Source organism: Pinus tabuliformis, chromosome 5_2 (assembly GCF_031772625.1).
Source record: "Pinus tabuliformis cultivar Carrire ecotype Pingquan chromosome 5_2, CPIR1, whole genome shotgun sequence".
Lineage (NCBI taxonomy): Eukaryota > Viridiplantae > Streptophyta > Pinopsida > Pinales > Pinaceae > Pinus > Pinus tabuliformis.
The window spans coordinates 918359469-918371263 of record NC_142306.1 but is presented as its reverse complement, the minus strand read 5'-3'; the positions used below and the strand labels follow the sequence as shown (position 1 = coordinate 918371263).

Genomic DNA, 11795 nt, shown 5'->3' with positions numbered 1-11795 from the left:
TGAAAAACTGGAAGACCTCAGGGTCTATGTCAACATTCACAAGTCTGGCTTGTACCAGATTGTATGCAGGTATCCCATGTTTCCATGTGCAGACATGATCCATTGGATTGTCTCGCATACTGATCCTAAGAAAATGGTGTTGAGAAGTGCTAGTGGAACACAGCTTGCCACCTTCAGGGCAAAGGACATTCAAGAGATGTATCACTCACCACAGTCGGTGATCACAATGGAGAAACCCTTCAGCAGACCTAGCAATAGTGCAAACTCAAGAGATATCTTGAAGAGTTGGGTGAACGAGCCAACTAAGTTTAGGACAACACCCAACCAGGTTTACAAGATGAATATACTGAGGAAGGCATATCAGTGCTTGGTCATCTTTGCATGCAGCTTATACGGCCAAGAGAATAAAGAGACCTTCTCGCATAGTTGGGTAATTGCGTTAGATCCACTCACTAGCAAAGGAAGACCTTGCAACTAGTCCGACATGTTGGCTCTCAGCTTGAAGGAATAGGTGACAGAAGCTCGACATCAACCCAAGGGTAACCAAGCAGGGATATACATTTTTAATTACATGCTGGATGCAATCTATGCCCGTCAACAGTTCTCAGGATTGGGTTGGGTATGGACACCTTCAGAAACCTATGTGCATACTTATTGTAGATTGTTTTTTGAATGCAGCTTCCGTGGAGTTATCTTATAGTTGTCAGACCACTTTGTCACCCGAGTGTACAAAATGATATTTGAGCACGATCCACCTTGCATGTCACAAGCAGCGATTGAGGCATTGATTGACATATAAGATTGGTATTCCTCACCCCTTGGCACCTTCATACGGATGTACAATGCGGAGAAGACTCCAAATGTTTTAATGAAGTTTTCCATGGACAAGATCGTCATGCAAGAGGTTTCATATCACATCTCAATAGGGTTATTAGCAAGACTACACAGTAAGAAGAAGGCACATTGGCCCACTCTTCCTTTGTGGATCGGGTTATATGAGATACATAATCTCAAGCATGCTAAGGCCGAGACAAAGGATTTCAAGAGATTCACCTTCGGCTCCAAAAAGTTCAATCCATATGACCTACATTATTTGGCGAAGGACCACTGTGTGACAGTGCAATTTCCTTGGATCCACGGGGTGCATCATTGGCCTGAAGAAGACCCATGGAGATATTTTTATCACTCCTCCGGGCTCAATGAACTGATCAGAATAGTTGTAGAATGGTTAGCACAACAGAGGTAAATAGCATCTCAGAGATAAACATCATCATCAATAGAAGAGGGTAGTATACCTATGCATGACCAAGGCAACAGAAAGGTTGTTGATAGCGCAGAGGCAGAAAAAGGCTACAAGTTCAAAGCAGATCCACTTGTGTTGAAAGAAGCTTTGGAGATTGAGGCTAAGAGGCGACAACATGACAAGAGTTTTGCGCAAAGGCTAAGAGAGAAACAGAGGATGGAGGAAATATAAAAGGAGTTGCAGGAGTTGAAGTGACAACTCAAGGAAAAACAGGAGTTGTGCATAAGAGAGAAGGAAGCGCAACACAGACAAGTACAGTATGTGGCGCAACATGCATATATTTATGAAACTCTGCCCATATAGGTTATAGACTTATCTGAGTAGTTGGCACAGAGCAGATAGGGTGAGCAATCACAGGAGTAGCACTTAGCTCAAGAGATTGAAAAGATGCTAGAGCAGATGGATACATATATGGTTTAGCCAGAGTCAGATCAGGATATTGACCTCATGCCTTAGAACCAAGAGGTCACCCCACTGGCTTCACCAAATTTGGAGGTAGAGCAAGTCCCAAGCGATCAAGGAGACACAGAGATCCTTGAAGGCAATTTGGAGGGGGAGATGAACAACATATCTTTCGACGAGTCATAACACAAAGTTGTGCAGTCGCGCAGAGTGCCCACTCCGGATGGTCACATATCTCCTAGGAAATTTGAAGAACGATTGACCGTATTTGATGTGCATGAGAATCCTGCAGCATTGGCCGATGTTACCAGAGAATATGTTGAAGCCACCAGCTCAAGTGTTCGATTCTTGATAGCAGAGAACGAGCGCATGGATAAGGAGTTACAAGTGGCCAAGAAGGGAGGAGAACAAGTTACATCATCTGCCATAGCAGAGTTGAAGAGAGCGATACTGGATGAAGTATCATCCCTCGAGGCAGTCATGCAGATGTTGTATTCTGGATTCATCACTGTGCATAAGTCAGTTGTCCACCTTAGCAGTTGATAGCAACGTTGTGCTAGGAGAGCACGAATCTTGTCAAATATGCACACTGTTGTCAATCGTATGCAAACATGGACAATGAGGTGCAATGGAGCCCCACTACACTTTCCAAAGATGATGAAGCCAAAGTCAATAGACTTGAAGGAATGTATCAGGAGTCAGATTTGGAACTATGAGGAACTCCCTTAGCTCATCACTAGTTTGCAGGCTTCACATGCACGAGTTTTCAAAAGCATAGATGTCATTGTGTGCATGCACGTGAGCAAAGAACCAAGTCTGACTGGAGCTATACATGTACTTTGATGAGTTAATGCACGTATCCACCGGCATAGACTTAGAGATTAGCATAGACACTAGGCATCAATATGTTGTTGGACCAACTGCACTCAAGACTATGATGCACATGTTATCAGAGGAGTTGGAAAAAGGTGTCAAATCAGTGTACCCAGATGCAACGGGGGCAAGAGTGCACTTTCAGTAAGATGTAACCATTGAGCACGTGGACACCATAACAGACTACAAAGTTTGGCATCAGTTCACCACCGTCGATCATTGCGAGGATGTCAAAGAGTTGGTATTCCCACAACTGTCTGATTCTTAGTGATATCTTACATGGCTTGGTCAACCCTATTTTGTCTCACATGGGTACATGTGCATATTGTAATGTAACATGTTGTAACAATGAAAGACCAAGTGTCGATAGTAGAGTGTAACAGTCATGTAGTAGTTGAAGAGTCATGAGGGTAGGTGAAGAGTCACAAAGGGGAATGTCAAGGGTCATCGCACCCTTTGCTATTTATAGAACCTCATAACTCATTGTACAGGCTTTTGGGAACCAAGCTTCCTATAGGTATATCTTAGAGAAAGATTAGAATGTATTGTAGTGAGTCTTGGTTTCTCCACAGTGCAGAGCTAGTATATCTCTTTGGAGGAGCAGGTGGCAGTGATTGTAACGTTCCGCTGTCGGGACTAGTGGTTGGTCATAGTTATATGTCTGATTGGATCTTTCACTTTCTTAATATAACAGAGCCAACACATTTCATGCATATGTTATTATTGTATTTCAGCTATGTATGGACTTTTCTATATATGTTTGTATGAATATTATCGAGATGTGCTATTGATTTAACCATCACTTTGGATTGTTGGCTAACCAGGTTCCTAGTTTGTGATATTTTTTTGTTCGTGTGTTCCATTCCAAGATGCATGTTACCACTGGTTTCTAAGGGGCGCACTCATACCCCAGTTCCGTGTGTTAGAGCCATTCATGCACATTCCTTTACTTGGTGAATATGTCACACCCTTGCTACCAAAAAGGACACCTTACCCACCTCTGCGTGCAACCGCGGTCAAGGCAATACCGTACTAGCCCACTGCTAGGAATCCTATGCCAAATGGTCTAAGGTCTAGTTGGGACTTATTACCGTGGAGATCCCCTAACATGTTGTTGGGTCGAGCACCATCAAAAAAACCCTAAGCTCTGCAACCCTCACTTATCTTGGCTAATCTGGTTGTAAATATAGGTTTCATAATTAGATCACTCATTGTTATTCTCATGGTCTATTCCTTTGATCACATATTTTATTGTTTTTTTCAATATTGTAGATGTCCTGGGCACTAGACCCTTTCTAACTAGGAACTATCTCTAGGGTTACAAGAAAACCAACAATTCGATTAAATTTCTAGCCAAGTTTTGGGTAAAAGTGATTAGAAAAAAGTACTCACGAAAAGTTCAATAAGTATAATGTTTAGACTATTTCTTTTGCAAATTCCTTTGGCATAAGTAGGATACCCTCAACATGGGAAAAGGAGTTCCTACGTGAATCCAAATGGTTACAATTATCAAAGATAAGAGGTCAAGTTTTTGGACGGTCCATGACTAATAAATAGAGGCTTCACTGAATGTCACAATTAAGAAGGAATTGAGGGTCATGAATATATTTTAAGGTCATTTTTTGTGGGTTAGCAATACAACTCAATGAGAATTGAAAATCACTGGATTGGATGAGACCAATAGGCCATAGTGTAATGACATCATAGAAAACATTATCCTCGGGCATATGCATGGTGTTTGATGCTCATGTTGTTATAAACACATGCCCTTGGACCTCCTTTCCTCTTCCCTACTAGTTCTCTCCATAGCCCTTTTCATGTTCTCTTCATATCCACGTTGGACTAAGTTATATTAGATTTTGAAATAATATTTGCATATATTGAGTACATCTTGGAAGGTAAAAGCACATGGTACATAGAAAACATGTTTAGCACAGTTAGATTCCAAACCACTCATGAGTTGGGACTTGGCCTTGTGCTATACACTAGGAATTGACATGAAATATTTACATGAATTTCACATATGTTCATTTATTTAAGCTCATATGGTTTGACCCTCATCATAATGACTTCTTTACAATTTATACATAATTTAATTAAATAGATCCAAGGGGCCAAAGCTAGATTATAAGCACTGAGATACTCCTATAATATGATCAACAAGGAGAAAAGAAAAACAACTAGAGATGATCATCCAAGTATAATAGACATTGGAAAATCCTTACTTATGAGCTACATTACGTGTTCAAGTATCCAATGGGATGCATACCATTACTACTCCTTGCCTTGATAGGAGTTGTAGCTTTCAACATAGAAGAAACTACTATATATGCATCCCTTAAAATTCCTGTAAAGGAAACATTGTACATCCTTTATAAGGAGAATCATTATAAGGATTAGCAATATAAGGATTGAAATTTTTGTGTAAGTTGAGAGCCATCTGTGTGAGCCTTTTTAATAAAATATTAATTTCATATTTAGTTGTCACTCTATATTTTATTTCAAATAAATAGATGAACTGCCACCAATCAAAGACAAACCATCATAATTAGATCAATACAAGTGATAATTTGTAGACAACATTCATCAATGTTGTAAACTCACAAACAATCTAGCAACAACAAGGTAAATTGAGCATACTATCTTTGCTTCCACCAAGTATTGACAAACATAGATGGAAATGTTTTGTATGGCATTAGAAAATGATGAAAACTTGGAGAGTAATATGCTCTTTAGGAATGAATAATTGTAAACATTCTACTTTTTAAACCTTTTATAGTAGATCATCAAAATTGGGCTAAGCAATGGTTGGTTAGGTTTTAATTTCCATTGCTTAAATTTCATTTCTGAATTCATTAACAGATTCAATACCTTGAAAAAACCTATCACATGTCACTTGTGAAATCTCAACAACTCATATTTGTGAAACCACAAATTCGTTTAAATTTCTAGCCAAATTTTGGGTAAAATTTATCAGAAAAAGGTAGTTAGGAAAAATTCAAAAAGTATAATGTTTAGACTATTGTTTTACGAATTTCTTTAGCATAAGTAGGATACCCTCAACATGGGAAAATGTTTTGACGTGAATCTAAACGGTTACATTTATCAAAGATAGTAGGTTATGTTTTTGGATGCTCCATGAATAATCAATAGAGGCACCACTCAATGTCACGATTAAGAAGGAATTGAGGGCCATTAATACATTTTAAGTTTATTTTTTGTAGGTTAGCAATGCAACTCAATGATAATCGAAAATGATTGGATTGGATGAGATCAAGAGGCCACAATGCAATGAAATCAAAGAAAACACTATCCTCGGGCATGTGCATGGTGATTGATGCTCATTGTTGTATACCCCTGCCCTTGGGCCTCCTTTCCCCTTCCCTGCTAGTGAAACCATAACCCTTTTCATGTTGTCTCCATGGCAATGTTGGACCAAGTTATATTACATTTTGAAATAATATTTACATAGGTTGAGTACATTGTGGTATGCACTACCACATGGTATATAAAAAACATGTTTAGCTGAATTAGATTCGTAGCCACTCATGGGTTGGGCCTTGGGCTTGAGATATACACTAGGAATTGACATGAAATATTTATATGAATTACACGGTTCATTTATTTAAGCTCATACGGTTTGAATCCCATCATCATAATAACTTATTTATAACTTATACATATTTGAATTGAATAAATCCAAGGGGTCAAAGGTAGAGTAATTACATTGACATACTTCTATAATATTATTAACAAGGAAAAAAGAACAACTCCTAAATATGATCATCCAAAGAATAATAGACATTGGAAAATCCTAACTTATGAACTACATTACTTACTCAAGAACTCAATGGATGAAAACTAGTACTACTCCTTTCCTTGATAGGAGTTGTAGCTTTCAACATAGAAGTAACTACTATATATGTATCCCTTAAGGTTCCTATAAATGAAACATTACATCCTTTACAAGGAGAATCACTGGAAGTATTCCAAGAGGAAAGCAAGCATATTCATTACACTTTCATTAATGGGATTAGGAGTATAGCGATTGAAATTTTTGAGTAAATTGAGAGCCATTTGTGTGAGCCTTTCTCATAAGATATTAATTTCATATTTAGTTGCCACTATATAATCTTTTTGAAAGACATGGGAAAAACCACGAATCATAGACAAACCATCATAATTAGATCAATAAAAGGCAAAGGAATTTGTAGACAACATTCATCAATATTGTAAACCTTGCAAACAATCTACCAACAACAAGGTAAATTAAGCAGGCTATCTTTAGTTCCACCAAGTATTGACGAACATTAGGAATACAAATCCAAATAGACAAGATTGAGGCTTCCTTAAGTCTAGAATAAATGCATTATTCCCAAGAATAAAACAATTCTTTTTTAAAGAATCAATATACATATTTAGAATGCATACATAATATTCAAATGTTTAATAAAAAAATGTCAATCCATGAATGTACTATTGAGTATCCCACTTGTGGTGGTCCAAAGTATGATGATAGCCACCAGTTGTAATATTAATGTGTATAATAACTAGTAATATTAAAATACAAGTTATAGGCCACTATTAAATTGACAAGAAAACTTTGGAAATGACGGTCTAAGCTATCATCATAAATGAATTAGCCCTTGTCAGCGTGTCAAAATTACATCATTATAGAATTTTATAATTATATGAAATCTCTATATAACAAACAAAGAAAACATAGCATATCAATTTTATTTATAAAATAGGCTAACAAAGTGCAAATTCTAAACCATTAACTATACATAAATCCCAAAATTAATACATAATTTTTAGTTTACTATAAATTTTGTTCAATAACAATTATTCTTAAAACCTTAAAAATAAAAATAAAAAAATATGATAATAATAAGAAAATAGACTAGTTCAACCTATTTATAAAATTGTTCTCAATACAATCTCTTTCCACTTAATATTATAAATTATAATCTATGAGTATCACTCTGAATTACTAAAAAATATCTTAATCAATAATCATTATTTTTAATGATTAAAAAAATATTTTAACTTATAAACATATCTTCCAAAAAATGTATATTGTTTTTTTCCTATATTAAAAGAAGATTTCATATAGGAAAAAATCGATTAAAATATTGATCATATTGAATTAAAAAATTAAAAAACACATTTATATTAATTAAATAATAATATAGATTATTTTAAAATAGAAATTTTATTTTGATTACATAAACACGTTTATGTTAATTAAATAATAATATATGTTATTTTAAGATAGAAAAATATTTTAATTACATTATTAATTAACCTAACAAATCTCTTCACCACATAAGAATATAAGAGATTAATTAACTAGAAAATATGTCTGGATTTAACTACTTCTAAAAACCTATAATCACACTTACAACAAAAGAAAATGCAGAACTATTCATCTAATCTAAGCTAATCATTTTCCTCCAAATATATGTGCTGACCACTAATCATTTTCTTCCACAACAAGCCCTAATCAGATTCAGAAATGGCTTCCTCCGTCACCTGTCCAACGCGGTTCAACTCATTTTCTGAATTCTTATGGATTTTGGCTACCAGCTGCTCTAGCGATGCCTCAACCTCTCGAAGAGTCGGTCGTTCATGAGGATCCCCTTTGCTGCACATCACACCGATCTTCGACAACAGCACAACAATTCCATGCCCCATAAATTCACTTACGTCATGTGATTCATGTTCTTCATCCTCTTCTTCCATTCTAATCTCCTCCACCAAAGTCGTGTCAATCACCTCCAACAATCTGTCCGGGAATGCATCGCCCACCCAACTCTGCAACGATTGCTCTTCTTCTGATAACACTGCATCTGTGGGCTTCTTTCCCGTTATCATTTCCAGTACCAAGATGCCGTAGCTGTATACGTCCCCTTTCATGGACGGGCGGCCTCCTGTACCATATTCTGTAACCAATTTTATATATATAAAACCTTTATTAGTGACTCACATATAATCCCATATCAGCATTTATATATAAAACCTTTATCACTGACTCAAATATTTCCCATATACAACATTGCTCAATCAATCTAGTGTATCAGTGTTTACCTGGTGCAATGTAACCAACAGACCCGATCACATGACTGGAGGTGTCCCCTGAGGCTGCTGCTGCTGTTGAATCGTTCATGAGGTGTGAAATACCGAAATCTCCAACATGAGCCGTCATTGTATCATCCAGTAAAACGTTGGAAGGTTTCAGATCACAATGAACAATGGCCGGAGAACAGTGATGGTGAAGGTATGCCATTCCATGGGCCACGTCCTTGAGAATGCTCAGCCGTCTTTTCAGATCCAACCTGCAATTATTTTCCCTACAATGCAAATGCTTATCCAGGTTTCCCTGCGACATGAACTCCATAATCAAAGATTTGACCTGCAAACTTGAGCATACGCCCACCATTCTCACCAGATTCCGATGGCGGACTCTTCCCAACGTCTTGCATTCTTTTATCAGTCTCTTGTATGCATCTCCTGATGTGGCAGACTCTATAACTTTGACAGCAACGATTGTGGCGTTGTCTAATACGCCCTTATACACTGACCCATGGCCGCCACGCCCCACTAGGTTATCCGGGCTGAAACCATTAGTTGCTCTGTTCAACTCTTCCTCACTTACAATCTTCGTCTCACGGAGTTGGCTCCTCAGCATCCTCCCTAATCTCGCTGAAATAATTTCCAACAATGCAGACTTTCTGCTACGAAAATATATCAAAACCATGAAGGCTACGCAAAATACCAATAGCAAAGTTAAGCCAACCGAAGTGGCCAAGATAACTACCCTTCTTTTGGAATCATGATGGTGCCTTGTCGTCAATTTACAATGAGGTAACTCTATCCATCTGCCACAGAGTCCAGTGTTTCCTAAGAATGATGTAAAATTCAGTTTTCTGAAAGCTCCAGAGGATGGTACTTCTCCTGTGAAGTTATTGTATGACAAGTTTAAATGCGTAAGCTTCTGTAATTTCTCTATAGAGCTAGGCAGGGGACCGGAAAGCTTATTGAAAGAGAGATCCAAATCTTGAAGTCCTGCAACTTGATCGATTGATGTCGGAATCGTGCCTTCCAATGAATTGTGAGAAAGATTAAGGTAGTCAAGTCCAGCACAATTCACTAATTGGCTGGGTATGCTCCCTGAAAAATTATTGTCAGAGAGATCAATTGCGAGAACCATTTGCATTCCTCCCAGTTCGGCAGGCACCCTTCCTGTGAGCGCATTATGTGAGACATTAATGTAGAACTGTAGGTTATGAAGGCTAGCCACTTTGGATGGCATCACGCCGCTTAGCTGGTTGTAACTGAGGTCCAGAAGCTCGAGATTGGAACAGTTCCCTATATCATTATCCGGTATATTACCACTGAACTTGTTATAGCTGAGATCTAATATTCTTAGTTGCTGCAAACTTGCAAAAACATGATGAATTTCTCCAGAAAAGGCGTTTTGAGAAAGGTTCACTTTATACAGAGCTTTCAATTGACTGAATTGATAGGGTATATTACCTTCCAAGTTATTCCTGCCGAGGTGCAGCAGCTGAAGGGCAGAAAGCCTTCCAAGTGTAGAAGGAAGGCCTCCAGAGAGCAAATTGTCGTCTAGATCTAACTCGATCAATCCAGTGAGGTTGCTCATCTCCAGGGGTATCTTACCAGTGAAACGATTCCCATACAAATCGAGATAAAGCAGATTTTGAGAAAGACGGCCTATGTTTCCAGGCAAGTCGCCCTTAAGATCATTGATGCCAAGAGAGAGTGCTTGCAGATTGGTGCAGTTTGAAAGTGCTCCAAAGATGGAAATGGATTCCTCACTATACAAATGATTATCATGAAGCCCAAGTTTCTGTAGAAGACGGAGCTTTCCAAATTCCTGAGGTATGCCTCCCGTTAAGAAATTATCAGAGAGGAAGAGACGTAAAAGCTGAGAGCAATTTCCTAAAGATTTCGGAATGGTACCGTTTAATTCGTTTCCCCAGAGCAGCAGAATTTCTAAATTTGAGAGCTTTGTACCTATCTCCCACGGGATTTCTCCGGTAAGCCTGTTGTCATCCAACACTAAGTCGTGTAACTCCGTGCAATTAAGCAGTGAAGGCGGGATTCCTCCACTGAGCTGGTTCACTGAAAGAAACAGACCTTTAATTCGAGTGAGCAAACCAAGCTGAGAGGGGATAGTGCCAATAAGGAAGTTCCATCCTAGAGCCAGACTCACTAGCGCAGAACAATTCCCCAAGGTTTCGGGCACTTTCCCAGTCAATCCATTACCAAACAGTGAAAGACGTTGCAGGTTTTGCAATTCGCCGAGACCACTGGGAATAGTCCCTGTTAAATTATTGCTGGACAGATTAAGCAGCCTGAGAGATGTGCAATCTTTCAAAGCCTCTGGAATGGACGAAATCAAGTGATTCTGATTGAGGAACAGACGTTTTAAGCGACGGAGCTTGCCCAATTCGTTTGGGATTATGCCAGAGAAACTGTTCAAAGTGAGGTTCAACACGCCAAGAAAGGAGATATTGCCCAAATGTGGAGGTATAGTCCCTTGCAGGCTCATGTTGTAGAGATTTAGGGCAGATACGCGGAGTTTGTGAGGGTGGCAGGTGACACCAGTCCAATTGCAGACATGATTGGCAGTAAAATCCCAGTTGGCCAAGGCGTGAGAAGGATCATATGTGAGGGAGGTTTTGAATGCTTGCAGGGCTTCTATATCGACCTGCAGTCGCTCACGACTTTTCTCATGATGATGATGAAGAAGATGGGCGTTTGCAGAAAGAAAGATGAGCATGAGTGTGGAGGTGATGAGGATGAAATCCGTGGAAGGTGCCATCGGCTCCTCAGATGGGCGATCGATAAAATGAAGGAATTACAAAAATATTTCAGAGGGTTTGGGCAATTGTGGATATCAACTACATTTGTGAAATTCCTTCGTAAGGGCATAAGGAGTCATAAGGATTTTGGTGGATTTTCGTTTTCTAGTTGACTCAAGTGGTTTTAACTTAACCCAGTTCGTCCATTTGAACTAAGACGTGGCGTGTTTAACTCATATCGTCCACTTTCTTTATTGACCGCAAGTCGTCCATCTTGTCTACCCAGACGGTGTTATTTTTGGTTTTGTTCAAATGACGAACTGCTGGTCGTTTGCTTTAAAATATAAAATTTATTTATTCAAAAAAACTAATATATGTGTTTACCG

The 11795-nt window shown here is 38.4% G+C and overlaps 1 protein-coding gene across 1 annotated transcript; it reads right to left on the bottom strand.

Annotated features, from left to right (window-relative positions):
• Nucleotides 1-7908: 7908 nt before the first annotated feature.
• Nucleotides 7909-11522, bottom strand: LOC149162274 (uncharacterized). Its single transcript, XM_089435661.1, has 2 exons — nucleotides 8669-11522; nucleotides 7909-8523 (listed from the first exon to the last, which is right to left on the bottom strand). The coding sequence occupies exons 1-2, from the start codon at nucleotides 11427-11429 to the stop codon at nucleotides 8081-8083; spliced, it is 3204 nt and encodes a 1067-aa protein (XP_089291787.1). The 5' UTR covers nucleotides 11430-11522; the 3' UTR covers nucleotides 7909-8080.
• Between the last annotated feature and the right edge of the window lie 273 nt (nucleotides 11523-11795).